This window comes from Falco rusticolus, chromosome 3, assembly GCF_015220075.1.
Source record: "Falco rusticolus isolate bFalRus1 chromosome 3, bFalRus1.pri, whole genome shotgun sequence".
In the NCBI taxonomy this organism is placed as follows: domain Eukaryota; kingdom Metazoa; phylum Chordata; class Aves; order Falconiformes; family Falconidae; genus Falco; species Falco rusticolus.
This window is the reverse complement of record NC_051189.1, coordinates 92,887,971-92,904,589: the sequence shown is the minus strand read 5'-3', so window position 1 is coordinate 92,904,589 and position 16,619 is coordinate 92,887,971. Positions and strand designations below refer to the sequence as shown.

The 16,619-nt window shown below is 41.2% G+C and overlaps 1 protein-coding gene across 5 annotated transcripts in view; it reads right to left on the bottom strand.

The window, feature by feature from the left end:
• Positions 1-16,619, bottom strand: part of FARS2 (phenylalanyl-tRNA synthetase 2, mitochondrial) — a 249,509-nt gene that overhangs the window by 69,674 nt on the left and 163,216 nt on the right. For all 5 annotated transcript variants that reach the window (XM_037381746.1, XM_037381745.1, XM_037381744.1 and 2 more), the window contains one exon: positions 10,552-10,703. In XM_037381746.1, coding sequence (XP_037237643.1) covers positions 10,552-10,703 — 152 coding nt within the window. The remainder of the gene's footprint in view (positions 1-10,551; positions 10,704-16,619) is intronic.

Below are 16,619 nucleotides of genomic sequence, written 5' to 3'. Positions count from 1 at the left end.
AGGAAATCCTTCCTAACTGTACAGTTTTTTTCCCTACAAAAATGCGTTCTGGATCCATAAAATATGAAGAGCAGGATTAATTATTTAGTGCTAAATCCATCTCTCTTCTGTGCAGTAATACTAGGAAGTGAAAAGGGGCGTATAAAGACTTCTTCCTCTCATCTCCCATCTTGGTGGCTTTACAGGATATATGTTTGACTGAATCTAGACTAAGAATTAGGGGCCTGGCCACCACATTACCAGCCACAACACCGTTCTGTGAAGGCCTTGTCAAGAGATGAGTGCAAACATGTGCAGGCACCACACACGTGCAGTTCTCAACACACAGAAGACAGCGATGTCCTTCATCATCCTAAGAAATGCTTGGTGAGGCTGTCTCAGTACGGTGGCTGCTTTCTGTGGCTAGAAAGATCCTTGTAAGAGATAAGCAAATGGTACCATCTCTACCTTCCCATGCAGATCTCCATGCAAGAATTCAAAAGAGTTTGAGAGAAACTCAGGATCAGCTACAGACATGTTGCTTCTTCACAGTACTAGCACACTGCAGAAAACAAACATACCATACTTACACACTAAATATAATTTAAAAGCTGATTAAGGAGGAGTGGGGCAAAAGCTATACCAAGGATGTGTCTATTGTTTTAAAGAAAAACTAGCTTCAGATACAGACCTGAGATCTAGACAAAAGAAATCTCCCTCCCTTGCCCATATTCCCTTGCAGGGATTTCCAGCCTGCAGCGTGGGCATCCGTCACTGGTGGCCTTGAGAGGACTGGTCCACCTTGACTTTGACTTCCCAGACTGCTGAGGTAGGATGGCCAGTTACGGTATTACTGGGGGAGAATGGATGGGCAGGGTCAGAGACCAAGAAAAGAGGTATTGCATCCCACCCTCAGGCAGAAAGCAGTGCAGAGTGATGAGCATCCTCGGCAGCAGCAGGCAGGGACAAAGCAATGGCACAGGCAGAGAAAACCATTCCAATGTGAAGTAGAAAGAGAGGGACAAAGCACCAGGTGAAAGAAGGACTCCACTTCTTACACATAGTGAATTCTTCCTCCACCCTAGCTGCTGAGTAGAGCACTTTCAAAGGGCACTGCAAGATTAAACTGATTTCAAGATCTTCAGAGAACACAGTATTTACCGTCTAACGGATGTGATTACAAAAGCTCTCACTCTGTCTCTGACATACTCACCGCCATCGCAAAGCTTCTCAAACTCTAATACGCTCACTATTACATACTATGAAAAACAGTTCTGCACAGTAGTCAGCTCAACCTCTGGTCTACAAGGACAGCAATTCACTAGGATTTCCCCGAATTCAGAAGCACTCACAAGCCCATTGCCATCCCCTGTGCCTCCTGTGGCAGCTGACTCCTTAGCCATTTTTCACCGGCCTGCTGCCTGTCAATAAATCACTGTGCTAATTCCTGTGACGCCTCCCCTGAAGTGCTTTGGGAATTGTGGCGAAGATTTCTGGGCTGCATCTGAGAACTGGTGGTGAATGGCTGACTCCAGGTTGACATGATGAAGAAAGGTTAAGCTCTTGAGCCGAGCAGCCTCTTAGAAATGATTCATTGTGACTTTAGCTATGCCTTTTCTATACAGCAACGCTATCCTCTGCATGTGCCTGAATACATAAGGGAGTTGACATTTGTCTTCTGTGTGGCTCACGTACTTAAGTTTTCCCCTCTTCTCATTACCCGTGAAGGGTGATTACATTTCCTATGGAATATCACTGGTGATACATCACTCTTCAGGGCTATGTTCCCCCCCACCCTCTAATGGGAACCTGTGGTTACTTCATCTTTTTCCTTTCTCGAATACCAATCCTCCCACAAGCCTGTGAGTTAGCCACCAGCCTCCCACCAAAGAAGAATAATGGGACTCCTACTGAAGCTCATTAATAGTAAATTATTTTCAGTTAGTGAAGACTATTTTCTCGGTGAAGTCTCTGAAGAGCCAGGGACAGTACAGCAGAACACTGTCTACCCCACAATTGATTTGAATACAGTGGTTTGAAGGAAACCTCAGACTTCAATAGCGAGCCATTAAGAACAGCTATTTGTATGGTGCCTGTCTGAACACTGAGGATAGGAGGGAAGGTGGAGTCTGCCTTTCCTAATCAGTTTATTCTTTTTTTTTTTTCCCCACCAGACAGTCTTCAAGTAAACACTGGCATCAGAGGTCTGAACTGGCAGTCACAAAATGTGTAAAAAGCTGTAAGTCGCAGAACTTAAACTTTATTGTATAAGGCAAGGATTTGAATTTTATATATTTTTTTCTTTTTCTTATTTTGTCAAACAAAGTCAAGGCATTTACTAGTATTTCTCAAGTCCATTTTTCTGGCTGGTGAAGCAAGAAATGCCCAGCACAAGCAGATGCTAAAGAGTTCAAGGGCACACTGTTCCTACAAGATAGACTTCTCTCATAGTTCTCTATGAACTCTTAGATTTGGGTAGGGAACTGCTATTTGGGAGACTTTCAAAGCAATCAGAGGGAATTAGGTATCTGAATCCACACTGGAATTCCAAAGCTCTAGGCCAAGCATTTAAAAAACTTTGAAGCTGATGCTTAACAAAAATATGCAGACAGATTCCAAGTCTACACATGTATACATAATAAATATTACACTGAAAAGATCTACTTCCATATCGAATATCAATGTCACTTTCTGGCTTATGCTACGAAAGTGCATGCTCATTTTTGCTATCTCTGAATTCACCCAGTAGGTACTATAACGAAGCTGGAACAGTGCTGGTTGAAATTCAGAATTTTTAAGATATCTGGAAAAGTCTTTTTTTAAACAAAAATATGTGCATATTTACTCAATTAATTATCTATAATTAATTTAAATCTGGAATGTTTTTGCTACAGAGGAAAAGGAGGAATTAAAAGCTTCTTGGTTTAATTTCCTCAAAAATAAAAACTAGCAGATGGCTGCCCTGTGCTCTGTGAATGCCCCTGCTACTGTGCAGCATGTCTGGGAAAACTCATCTCCGACAGTCTCAGTTGTGGTGGGGGACAGCGTGGCATCAGATTTCTAGAAAGTGGGAAGTGCAAGACATCCTAGAGCCATGTATCAATCAGCATGGCAACCTTGTAGACATGGAGCCCAAATCTGGGCTCCTTTAAACCTCTAGGCAGCTGGGATGAAAACCTCAGTGTCTCAGCCCTCAGGTGGTAGATTACCTGGGCTTTCGTGGAACACGTGTAGATCCCATATGTCTTCCTAAAGCACATCTCCCTGGGCAGCCCAGCCTTTGGTCTAAATGAATCTGGCCAGAAAGACCCTGACCACCTCTAGGCAGGAGCCACTGTGAGAATTGGAGCTGTTATTTCTACACAGCTGCTGTTCAAAGGAGAGAAGGCAGGGAAGAGGAAGAAACCAAAGAGCAGATGGGGCCCACTGACCGTGAATCAAGCAAACACCACTGGCCGTTGGGTTGGGCTGGTGCACTGGGGAATGCCTGACATGCACACGCCAGGAGTGAAATGCACTCTAAAGCAAGCAACCTCAATTACAGGTATGTTTTCTAAACTGAAGCCCGTAAGCCAAAAGAAACAACAGAAAAGGTTGTCATTCATAAGAGGAAACAGGTGGCACTGCTCCTGGTTGGATAAAAGAAGGAAAAGAGAAGAGGGAGCAGGGGTACTACTGTGCTTTAACTAGCCACTATACAGTTATGCTCTAATATGACAGCTGAAGAAAGGCTCAGAAGTCAACCAGCATCCACTGACAGAGCCTCCCATGAACAGTCAATCTATTGCAAAAATACTAGTGTTAAACTCATTTGACCAAACCAGAGGAAAAAAGTCCAGAGCTGGAGAAACAGTTCATTAATCGGAACCCGATCCTCTGCTAGCTACTGTCAACCAAGCTACATCTGGGTTGTTTCTTCTGCAGAGAAGCTATTGCTGGGACTTTGCCAGTTCAGCAGTTAAAGGTAATCTCAAAGAACCCCTCAGCAAATTGTAAAGTGCTCAGGCTGAGAACAACAAGGTGTTCAGGGACTGAACTGATTGTTTTAATTTGCTAATACTAGCAGCAAGCAGTGCTTCAGAATTATTCTGCTTAATTCACCTTTTCCAGAAGACAAAACCACACCAGCTTCAATAAATAAACCAGACCTCAAAGTATTTGATTTGATCTCCATCTAGATAAGGAAAAATGCAACGAATCTGGCAATAAAAAGGTTATTACACTTTTGTAATGTAAAAACCAAAACAAAACAGATGTTATTACACTGTTTTTTCTATATCCTAACAAGGAGCTAGGGGCCTGCACTGACACAACACAGCAGTCAACAGGATCTGACTCTTTGCTATCAGATCTGCTCCTTTTACTGTTTGGAAAAGAAGAGACACAGGTCATCCGAGCACTCCCAGAGTCTCTAAAGACGGCGCCACTGTGCACCTCCCTCCCTCCCTCCTTCACAGCAGCCAATACATTTCCCCTCACTTATTTAACAGACTGTTACAAATGTGCAGATCTCACCCCAGAAGTGTGCAAGTAATTCACTCAAAGGCAAGAATAAATCCTTTCCTACGTGGTCCTCACTTATATTTTTAACAGCGTAGCTGTCAAAATGCAACAAATCAATTTTTTCTCCCCTTACTGTCTCCACACTGCCTTTTCAGGGTATTTTTAGTTGTTCTGATTAAAAATTTACCTTTTAAGTACCACTGAGGACACAGTCCATTTCTTGATTACAGTTTTGTATACTTTTTCTCAGCCTACCTACGTATCTTCCTTACAAAGGAAGATGTGGAAGCATATCCTCTTCCTTCCTTTCTCTTTCTAACAAAAAAGGTATTTATTATCAAACTTTAAAAAATCAGGTCCCAGACCAGCAGAGAAACAACCTCTCTGCAAAATGCAGAAAATACTTATTCAGAGTGAGGACGTGAGGCCATCACACATGACAGGATTATGCAAGGTACCTAGGAGAAGACACATGGCATGCTAAGCTGAAAAAAAACCAAACACATTTACAGGGCTTGCCCAAAGCAAAGATAAACAGTCTCAGCATTTCTGGATTCTCTTTGTGATGCTGCACTGTAGGGGACAGGTACTCACTCCTGGACTCTTCTGTCTGTCCTCTCGATCAGGGACACCTCAGGTCACAAACGTATTGTGCCACTTCTACCCTGTATTCTACCATGTGTGAACAGCCAGTATTTTCTCTGTTACAGTATGCTTTCACTATCATCCCTGGAATTCCGTGTGTGTGCAGTTGTAAAACTTATCTGAATGTCTTAGAAACACAAGATATTGCTCTTACTGGGATTCTGTGCATGGCAGCAGTTTTGATTTGCTTATTCAGTGGGCAAAGACCTTTCTACCTTCCCACTGCCGTTCAGCCAGCCTTTCTTTTTCCCCTATGAAACCCATTTCCTTTCTGAAACTGAAGAAGTCTTGACCGCTGAAAAGGAGATCACTTTCTGATTTAATTTTTGAAGGTCATTCATATTGATTAGACAGCTTAGACAAGTTGAGTAAAAGATATGAAGAGTTGATCAGCCACTGCAAAAAGCAAGGAACACTCCACCCCACCCCCACCCCTGACTTTCTTTTCCCCTTTCAGTATCAATACAGTCCAAAACATTCTCTTTGTTTTTGCAAATGTTTGTTCACTAGAATGTTCCAAAGGGAAAAATGTCAGCCACAAATCCTCACTCATCATGTATTTGCACAGTAACGCTTAAAGGTCCTTAAAGATCTCCAAGGATTTGGAAGAAATAATTCAGGTATCAGAAACAGTGCCGCTGCCTTCCGGTGGCTGGTTGCACGGATCACACAGAATAGGACAACTCAAGGCAACTCACAGAGGACTGATTTTACAGACCACACGCAGAAAAACATGTTCCACAAACCAAACGTATGAAAATCTAAATGTTTGCAGTTAACATATCAAGCAAAGAGAGCTTAAATCCACAAGATACACAGTGGAAAACATTTTGCTTACTGCAAAGGGACATTTCTTCTCTATTCTACTTGCCCGACAGGCATCCTGCTCCTGTTCTTGCCATAACCACCAAGGTTTCATCCAGTTTCCTTAGCATTTCAGCAAAGCCACAACTTTTTCTTCACATCTGCTGATTTATTCTTTATATGCCTGAATAACCAGTGTGTTACAGCCACATTCTGCATTATTCATCTTGGATGACGTTACACCTTGACTGTGTTATGAGGACAAGCATGATACAACATTTAGATTCCAGGAATATCAGAAAACCCAGGTGACAGCGGGCCTTACTTTCCCATCCACATTCAGTTGTACAAGTCTGTGATGGCTTTTTACACTATGGGCAGTGGGAAGGTATCAACAGCTGACAGGATTATCCTCTGACTCGTTCAGCCTCTTGTACTACTCTCCCTCCTTCCCCCAGATGCATATTCTGAACGCAAGAGCCATATATCTCACACAGGTCGTGTTCCTCTCTCATTCAGGGATCCCCTATTCCCAGATTTCCCAGTTTGACTGTGGATCTAAACCCCCGGGGTGGCTGCCTAGGGTCCCAAGTGCTGTTTGGCAGCTGAGAGCCACCTGCCATCTCCTCTCATGTGATACCTTGGCAGGCACACTCTGTAATGTGGAGAGGCAGACATGTGAAAAGTCCATGCTCCTTTTAGTTCAACACTTTTGACCCAAAAGGAGTATTTGCAGCAGGTAGACCTGTTTGGAACTGCTTGGATGAAAGCAAAGGGAGGAAGTTCTTGTGGATTAGAGGACTGTTGCTGAGCATCCCTACAGTTATCCTGGTTTCCAGAATCACTTTATGCAAAAGCTACCTACCTCAACTTAGTTGCTAAAGCTCAGTTCTCTGCTTGGATCAGAGCACATGGATTTCTTTGCTCTGTGAGGTCTACCTGTTGCACTGGTGAACAGGAATTTACAGGAATGACAAAATTCAACAGAAGTAAACAAAGAAATGTCTTCATGTCCTAACTACTGCTAGTACATTAGTTGTAACAGGGAATACTTATTTCTCCATCTCAAAGCAACATGCAACTGCAGTGTGAAATAACTCTCTGCTTGAAACATTCTACAATTGATCTAGCCTCACTTGGCTGGCATCCATTACAATTAGTTTCAGTTGTAAGGAAAAGAAAATAAAATTTTTGCAGACTAAACTGAACGAGAAAGTTTATTTTCTGGAAAGCCTTCTTCACATGCTGCACATTACTCAGTTTACCTCAGTGCTGTGTCTTTTTTAGTTAAGTTTACCTAAGATGCATTTAGGCTGGAATGGTTCTTAATTACCCTAGCACAGTAACTTGGCATTCTCCTTAATTTGTGCTTTTCAGCAATGAGAATCCTTCCTGCTCTATCTTTTAATTGCCTGTGCTTTCCTGGAAGATATCTCAACATTATCACCTTACAATGCAGATAATCAAGATTTACTGGTTTTTTTCCAAGACATCTCTTCCTTGTTTAAACAATTACTTGTCTCATGCTTTTTTCTCCCCCTTTCCTTTTCCCTGTAGAGGAATACATTTTTACTGCTAATATACACTGTAATTGCAATGTACTGGAGCATGGTTATCAGTCCAAAGCCCAGTGGAACCTTGAACGGTTTCTGAACCACAGAAAAGTCTGCAAGGTAACTACACAGTATCACACAGCCTCTATAAAGGATCTTAATTAAAAGACATCTTTCTGTGTTCTAAATTAGTTTTATTTATATTGCATTTTCTATTTTCCAATCTTTATAGTCCTATAACTAATAATGGTAGTTTAAGAAGGAAAATAGATGCCAAATGTCCTAATCCCTCATGAAACTTCTATTTTTTAAAGGATTAAAAAAGTCTGAATTTTAAATTCTGGAAGTGACTAATTACAAGCATGAACTTACTCATCTGCTTGTAAGTAAATAACACTGAAGACAGCACTGCAGGCTTCCCTATCCTATACACTTCTCTTCTATCCTCCACAACAAGATTCACTAATAATTCAAAATAATGATTATAAGTGTCTAGATCTGTAACATACAGATCCATAGCAACACTGAGGATCTCTTAGGTTAATTTATGTGTCTAGAGGCTTTTCTGCAACACTGAATTAAAAAAGCCACTATATCGTTTCTGTAATAAGACAATTAGCTTGGAATTAAGACTAAGCAAAACACTCTTCTCAGTCAGTCAGTCTTCCAAAGGCTGTAGAGAACAGAAAAAATAACTTACATGGCTTATGTCATTTGTCCCCAAAAGTTGCATATCTGCCCACACCCTGTTCTAAGATGAAAGGGTGAAATAACCATTATGTTATAGTCTTTATCTACAACTCTTTTTAATGAGGTAGATCATCTCCTTGGAATTACTGGTTTTTAATGGGGCATTAAAAAAGATTTATTTCATTGTTGTTGCAGTTGAACAAACTGAGAGGACTAAAGTATTACTTATGAACAATCCATTAGTGTTACTACCCAAATTCTTCAGACATGAAGGTGAGAAATGTTTCCTCCTTGTAGTGTCAAAACGTACTTGGAGGTCCCCTGAGTGAGGGTTTAATGGCTTTAGAGGACAATGCAAGGAAAGTCCTAATCTGTGTGGCAATTTTCAGTGAGCAGTCATCCTTTCTATCTATTTGCAGAAGTCACAAAGGGAACCAGAGGTGTATTCCTTGCTGATGAAGAAATGATCTTGTACTGAACAACTGTCCCCCCTGGTATATGTTCAGGATGTGTCAAAGCATATCAAAGGAGGAAAAAAACCACAGTAAGAAATCCAGAGCAGTGAATCCTGTCCCTGCCTCATCACTCTACTAGTATGGAAGATAATATTCTCAGTAAAGAAGAGGAACATGACCCTTGAGCTGAGCCATGACTGATGCTGTGCTGCTGGTGAGGCCCTCCCAGTATATGCGGATTCCTCCAGTGGACTGCAAAATTAATCACAGAGTAATACTGCCTCTGTCTGAGGGAGCAGGGAACCAGATTTCTCCAAACCTTCAGCCTTGGAACAGCTGCTTACACTACACACAGAATTTTCCCCCAAGAGAAGATGTAACAACAAAGATGATTGCATGTCTGTTATCACCGGGAAGAATGTAGACAAAAAGTGGCTATGAACACAGAGGTATTATACATACAGTAAACATTCCACATGCATGAATGGAAAGGACCAGTTCCAAAAGGGTCTAACATCTCAGTTTTCATCAAAAATGTTGATAGTACTGTATCAGAACCATTATGATAGAAGACAATGAAATATATTTTCAGCAGGATCTGTGTGAGCAGCCTTCAATGTCTATGCACTTGTCCTAACTGATACTATGGTTCAGCCTAGGTGACAATAAGAAGTTATCCATACCTGCAACAAACTTGCTTTTGAATTTCTCTGTAAGATACAGTCTTGTTCTTTACAATGAATAGTACTCATTATCTTATCCGAGCCTATATTCCCCTGCTGGAAACATTGTTTTGAGTATAGGGTTAAGATCCTTTCGCATGATTTGCATGTGAGGACCACTCTAGAATTAACTGCTCAAAGCTTTCAGATGCCCACACAAACTCCATTGGCATTTCTGTTTCTTCACACACCAGGAACAGTCTCATATAACACCACACAAAAAGGAAAAAAACCCTAATAAATATTAATCCATTGAACGACCATGAACTAGGCCATACAATAATCTATCCATCTGATCTGCGACACACATCAAGTTAAAAAGAACAGGGTCAAAGAAAAGTTGTCTATACGTGATGGAGCACAACATGAAGCATTCTCCTATCATCTTCAAGAACCACTGCAGTTAGTTTTACTACCTGCCTTTCTTTGGTACAAAAAAAAAAAAAAAAAGTCTCAAAGAAGAGAAATTATTTTAAACCCCAGTTTCAGAAAATTCAGTAGCCAGCAGCATTTTTACTTTTTGATTTGGAAACAACAAATTGAAAAACAGTGCATATGTAACCGCTGATACTTGTCAGGTTTTGACACAAATGATAGTATCATTTGGAAAAGTAACCTCTGCACCAGGTGTCATGTCAGTGTGGCTATATCCATAAGAAAGTATTTTGAAGCCCAAGGGATTGTTCAACAGCATAGATAAGTGTCAAAAAGAAAGGGATGAAGTTGATTTTTTTTTCTGCCCCTTGAACACCAACACTACTATTCTGCAACAAATCATTATTAGCCCTGACATTTACAGTAAAGGTATACTAGTAAATCAGGACTAGAAAAAGAAAGTAAGAGAACAAGAAGACAAACACCAGTCACTCAGTGAAGAGCAGGACAAAAACATCAGACATGTTATGGAAAAGAGTGTCATGCACTGGCAGACGCATTGAGGAAAACAGTTGTTTACAGCTGCTGTGATTAACTGAGCACAGCATATTGGGGTTGTGGTCTGAATAGCAGAAGCTCAGTAGTAGTACAAAACTGAAATATAAGATTTTTTTAAGTAAAAATATTCTTGAAAGTGTTGTAAAAATGTTTTGGAGCTAAAAAATGAAATGTGCAAACTGCCTAAGAATCAAAAATTTCTTGGTATGTAGAATGCAGATATTTATATTCTGGCCACAGGAACAATGTGTTAAAAGTTGTACTTACTTTGGATGGGTAAATTCATCCACTAGGACAACCTTTTCTACCACGTCTCCACCAATGGTTCGAGCCAAATCATAGAAATCATTCTTCGAGTATGTCTCAGAAGGCAGCCAGAAGGAGATGTCATTGATCAAAGGTGGATATCTGCTGAGTGGCTAAAAAAATTAAAAAACATACCTTTGTAAGTGGCTGGACTTGGTAGGTATATCTATAACTGTTTGGAACTTGTGAAACACACAGAGCACACATTTTAGAAGCTTTCTGAAATGCTTTTTGAAGTGCAAACTGACCTCATAAAGAACTGAGATGCAAGATTTTATACTACAAGATGTCTTTTAAAGGTCCCCTCATAACCACTCTGATTCATTCATTCAGAAGAAAAAACTTGTTTTGTTTGCTAAAACCAGCATTTATGAGCCTGAATACACTTTTGGATCGGAGCTGTTTAAATGGAAGAGATCATTTCAAGATGATTATACACTGGGTAAAATTGTACTTTTTAAAAGCATTTTTCAGATTTTTTACAGATTCAAGAATTCTTATACATTCAGGTATAAAATTTGTATGCATTTTACAGCATTCTTATATAGCACAATATTTATTATTGGTACTATCCAATTTCTAAGAAAGTCTTATCAGTAAGTGCCTTCTTATTAAAAGGTTACAATACAAAACAGTTTTCTTATAAATACAGATTAGTTCGCTTCCCAATGTTTTTTATAGGCATCCAAACATCTACAACAACAAAAAAAGTATTGCTATTAGCATAATTATTAACTCCATAAGTACCCCAGTGGACTCTTAAACATAAAGGGACATCCTGGCTGCAGACAGAAAGACCTCATCTTGTGTCAGAACAGTGCAACTCGTTATTTGCAAAAACAGGAAGAGAAACAGAAACAAAACAAGACAATTATTAATTTTTCAGTTTTGGTGAAACTTCCCTGGAGTCACTGGGTTTGAGATCTCTGCTTTTCTGAGATATTTTCCCACTCTGAAGAAAAGAAAATGGTAATGCTCTTCTTTCAGGCCCTCTGGGTCATGCAATCTCTTACTTTTGCCTTCCATTAACACACTGAAGTTGAAATAAGTACTTTTGCGTAAGATTGCCAGGCCCTGCAGGAGAAAATATCTTTTCTTATTTTCCTTATATGTATATGACAGCTGATGTGTACACCTTGGTCTATACAGTGTATTGCCTCACTCAAAAATGTATTCCATGCCTGGGAATGTTTTATGATGGAGCAGTGAAATCCTAAATTATTACCTGCTAAAGCAATAAACCTGTTAAAAGGGCAATTTACAGCACACCGATTTACTCAAATCCTGTTCTGTACAGTGTAAACCAGTCAATAAATATCTGATAAGGAATACAGTGCAAGTTTTAAATTAATACCCCCCCAGTGAATAAAATTGTGAATCACAAATGATTATCCAACTTGTTAAAGAACTTGTCAGATGAATTCATATTCTGTACACCAAATTAAAAAAAACCTTGCACAATAAATCTACCACACGAGTTTCTGATAAAACACTAATGAATGAAATGTAAACATCTCCCCTGCTACACGAAATTCACAGCTGCAAATGCTGGAGATACTCCTCAGCCAACAACCTGATACATGTGTTAGCACAAATAAAGTTACAGTCCTGCAGTAGACCCCTATATTCTCACCTCACCCCTGTTTACCACTATTTTACCACTGTCGTATTTCAGCAACCTCCTGAACACACTTCAAAGCTTGCGGGGACTAATCCAAAACTCACTGAACTCCCAGCTTCAGAACATTTAATTATTCAACCAGAAGATGTGGCGCATGAGCCTAAGCACAACCACTCCATTTGGGCAGGTGCCTACTTTCATGCCCACAGGTACAAGGACACTAAAGAAAAATAATTACGTGTTCAAGTAACTCAGTAACATCCTAAACCCTGAAAGAAGCAGAGTACCCACAACTCATAGTGAGTGAGTATTTGCTATCAATTTCAAAAGCAGCAGGATTATGTCAGGCACATGAAAACAGCACTCTCTTTCCCACTTAAAATGAGATGTACACCTGGAACAGTCTGACTTACATTATCACTGTCATCAAATTCCATGTGAGCAAAGTTGCTCAAAGATGTAATAAATTATAGGGCCCAGCCCTCTTGGATTATTGAGTCTATAAGAAAATTGTTTCTTTGACTCAATCCATGGTGTTACTAGCCTGGACACAGAAATCTCGTAATTTTGTGTGTGCATGCCTGTGTGTATGCTTGTGTGTGTTACAAAGACTAGAAGGAGAAATGCTTAAAACAATAAGCATTTCTTTTTTTATTTCTAGGTACCTACTTTTTCTCAGAGCCTTATAATGCAGAAAAATCTTTTCGGGTAAAAAGCAAGGCAATAATCCCATATTGTACTGTCCCTTCACCACCTGGCTGCAACATCACTGCAGTAAGTATTGTATCAACACTAAAGTTAGTATAAGGATAAAATTCCTTGTTCTCCAATGTATTGATCTGATTGTGGTAGAGCTATATAAGCTATATAATTATTCATTAGCTACACATAAAACGTGAAGAGGATACGACAAGAGTCTCCAACTGGCAGGTCAGAATGAAGTTACTAAGTTTGTATTCAGGCACCTCAGCAGATACATACCATGGGGTCCAACAGACCCCACTGCCATCACTGTCCTCCTTTCCTGGCCTCTCCTGCCCGTTAACAGCAGAGCTGTCTAAAGCCCATGGACTTTGATCCCTTTCCCAGTTCAAGGCAGCAGCCCCGAAGAACATTTCCTTATGAACTTACAGACATTTTAAAGGGTTCTCTTGAGAGCAATGTGTTCTTCCAACTACATTTTTTGCTCTACTATCACCTCCAGCCACCACTTCCAGCTACGTTCTCTTCACAACTTAGGCGTGCTCCAGCACTGTGCTCCAAGAAGTTAACAGGACACCGGCTGGCTCCACTGCCTGTGTGTTGGCCGACTCCTAGCATGCTGCCCAAGCCTGGAAGCCCCGCTGTCCCTCCTTCCACGGCCCGGGCACCTCCCTTCGGTTTTTGAGGAAGTGAAAAGATGCTTAGGGAGAGGCAGAGCTGATCCCACCTGCAGAATGCTGCAGCAAAGTGCTGGCCAGGCCTGGCAGACAGCACTGCCGACGCACAGACAACTCTGCGTCACTTCTTTGGTCCCATCAGATCTTTGTCACTACAGTGCCACTTTAAATGTTCTGTTTACTTTCCATTTCAAACACTGCAGTGCACTATCTTTGACATTTTTCAACAGCCTAGGAAAACAGGAGTGCTTTCCCAGCGATTACACTATCTATACGACTCCAGTGAGCCCGCGTTGTACGGAATATTGCAAATAATGACACTGCACTTTTCAATCATCCAAGGTGAAAGCATTTAGGAGCACTACATTACTACCATTTTTTTAAATAATAAAATGGAAGCTTATAATGGTCCACCCTCAATGATACATGTTTACTAGTCATTAGTCACATTTCTTTCTCTGGTTAGTAACAAAGCCAAGTGCTCACTAAAATTACAAGCTTTTCTCTCTCAGGATGCTAATTTTATTGTAGAAATGAGTAGCCGGACACCAGTGCTGTATCCTGCTCTGCCAGCCTACCTTGTCCATACCTAGATGCGTCCGAGGGGAACATCACTGAAAGCTCAGGGCTGTGACTTTTCTACATGGGTTTGTGACAGTATAGGGCATTGCTCATCCCCAGCCCTCTTCTCTACCCTCCTGTCCAAGATTATTGCCCCTGCAGTAATCACATCCATAAACATGATAAACCAAACATAATAAAACAAACATGTTCCTGTTCCTCCATGACTGCAGTTCACAGCCTGCTGTGGCCAGCTGAAAATTGCTCCTCTCAGTGTTTTATGCTAAAATATGTTGAAGTATTGCAGCAGCTTGAGGCATTGGGAGACAGCTGTCCTAAACAAGTTCCACCAACTCATCTGTCAGCATAAAACAGCAGATACTTGGTCTCTGCATACACTGCCACACCAGGGCACTACTCTGCACACCTTGGCAGCAGGAATCAAGTGGTAACTGTAAGAATAGTCTCTGTTCATCCACACAGAGCAAAGGATCACCAGCTAGCCTTGATCCAGAAACCACACAGCTGCACAGGAAAGAAAATACAATACGTGGCAGAAGCACCCATCTCCAGAGGAAAACTAGTTGGGGATAATGCACAGCCAGTGCCAGCGAATAAACCAGCACAAGGCCAACCAGTATCTTTAGCCCAGAGTCCCAAAAAATGAGATGAACCTCGGCACTTTCCACAAATATTTGGCATTAGGAAAAAACCCCAACCATACATTTTCTCAGATGCAGTAACCATGAGTGTAACATGCCAAGTGGACAGAAGTTTTGTGCTCTGGCTGTTGCCTCAGTTCCCTCCCTGCTGCCAGCTGCAGATGGGGGGGACACAACAAATGAGCGACAAACACAGCGGAGAAAAAAGCTGTACTTGTATTTTGACAACAGTGACACAAATACAAGGTTAACGATGACATGTACTAAAAACTGGGTTAGCAACTCCATAGCAGCCAAAAAGCCAGCCACGCTTTACTGCCATCACCAGCCTATGTCAGAAAAATATGAGATTTAGCAGCATCGTGGCTGTCAAGTTTTAACAGTCCTGCATTGCCCATGTTTGGGAGAAATATGTACATAAACTATACAGTTTTAATGCAACGTCATATTCTCATTGAAATGAAAGCTACAGTGCTGTAGTAGCTAAGCCTTTCTTAATATATTCCATGGTGAAACTACATTAATTCAGTGTTATCATACAAAATTTAAACACGTAACAGGCATGAAATTCAAATTTGCAAATTTACAACTGCAACTTAGCCCCCTTGCACATAATGAAGTTTCCTTTATTAGTGTGTATGCTTCTAGATTTACATTTTCATACTTACGATCAGCATAGACAAATCACAGTTGCTGCAGGAAACATAATTTTGAATTTCTTGGCTGTCATGGCTTGAAATTCGCAGTCACAATGTTGCATTATGATGTTTTCTACCATTCCCTTCACCAAGTCAATTTTTTTCTTAGTTATATATAGTAAGTTCTACATATTCGTACAAGTATACACACACACACATATATATATCCAAAGGAGAAAATGGAGAAATTTCAACAGAGAACTTCCATAAAGTCTGATAAGCAGATATACGCATATGTTCTGGGATTAAGTTCTTAAAACCAAAGCAAATGGACCAGTCTGGGATTGATGCACTGCTCTGTCCTCCTGTGGGGAATGGCAGAAGGGCGTCAGCCTCCAGTGGTGCTCCAAGCTTCTCCAGGAATGAACACACGAGTATAATCAGCCCTTTTTGGACGGCAGCTTGCTCCCCACAACACAGCCCTCCACCTCTGCAAGCTCACATACAGGTACAGAGAACACCCTGGGTCTACGGGAACATCATGTGCTCCCTGGATTTCAGGCACTCTGCTTGTACATGGAAGACTCCGAGTGGAAGAGATTTTCTTTGCTCATGAGTGAGAATGCTCTGTCCTCAGTTTGAATATCACATGAGTGCCTTCGAATGACCCAAATGCCTTCAAAATTAATTCAATGTGGGAAGGGAAACGCCCTTCCTTATTTCTCACAGAAACAACGGGAAAAGTGCAGGGAGAGCAAGGGAGACATCAGGTTTCAAATGAACTAAAGGTGCATTTTTGCCACACTCTGCATACCTGTGCTGGCTTTGGCTGGGATAGAGTTAATTTTCCTCACAGTGGCTAGTATGGGGCTATGCTTTGGATTTGTGCTGGGAACAGTGTTGGTAACACAGGGATGTTTTCGCTGTTGCAGAGCAGCGCTGACACGGAGCCAAGGCCTTTGCTGCCCCTCACCCCACCCCACCAGCGAGCAGGCTGGGGGGCAGGAGGAGTGGGGAGGGGACACGGCTGGGACAGCTGACCCCAGCTGACCAAAGGGGTATTCCAGACCACATGATGCCCAGCGTATAAAGTAGAAGCTTAGAAAAGGGGAGTGGAGTATGTTCGGAGTGATGGCGTTTGTCTTCCCAAGTAACTGTTACACATGAT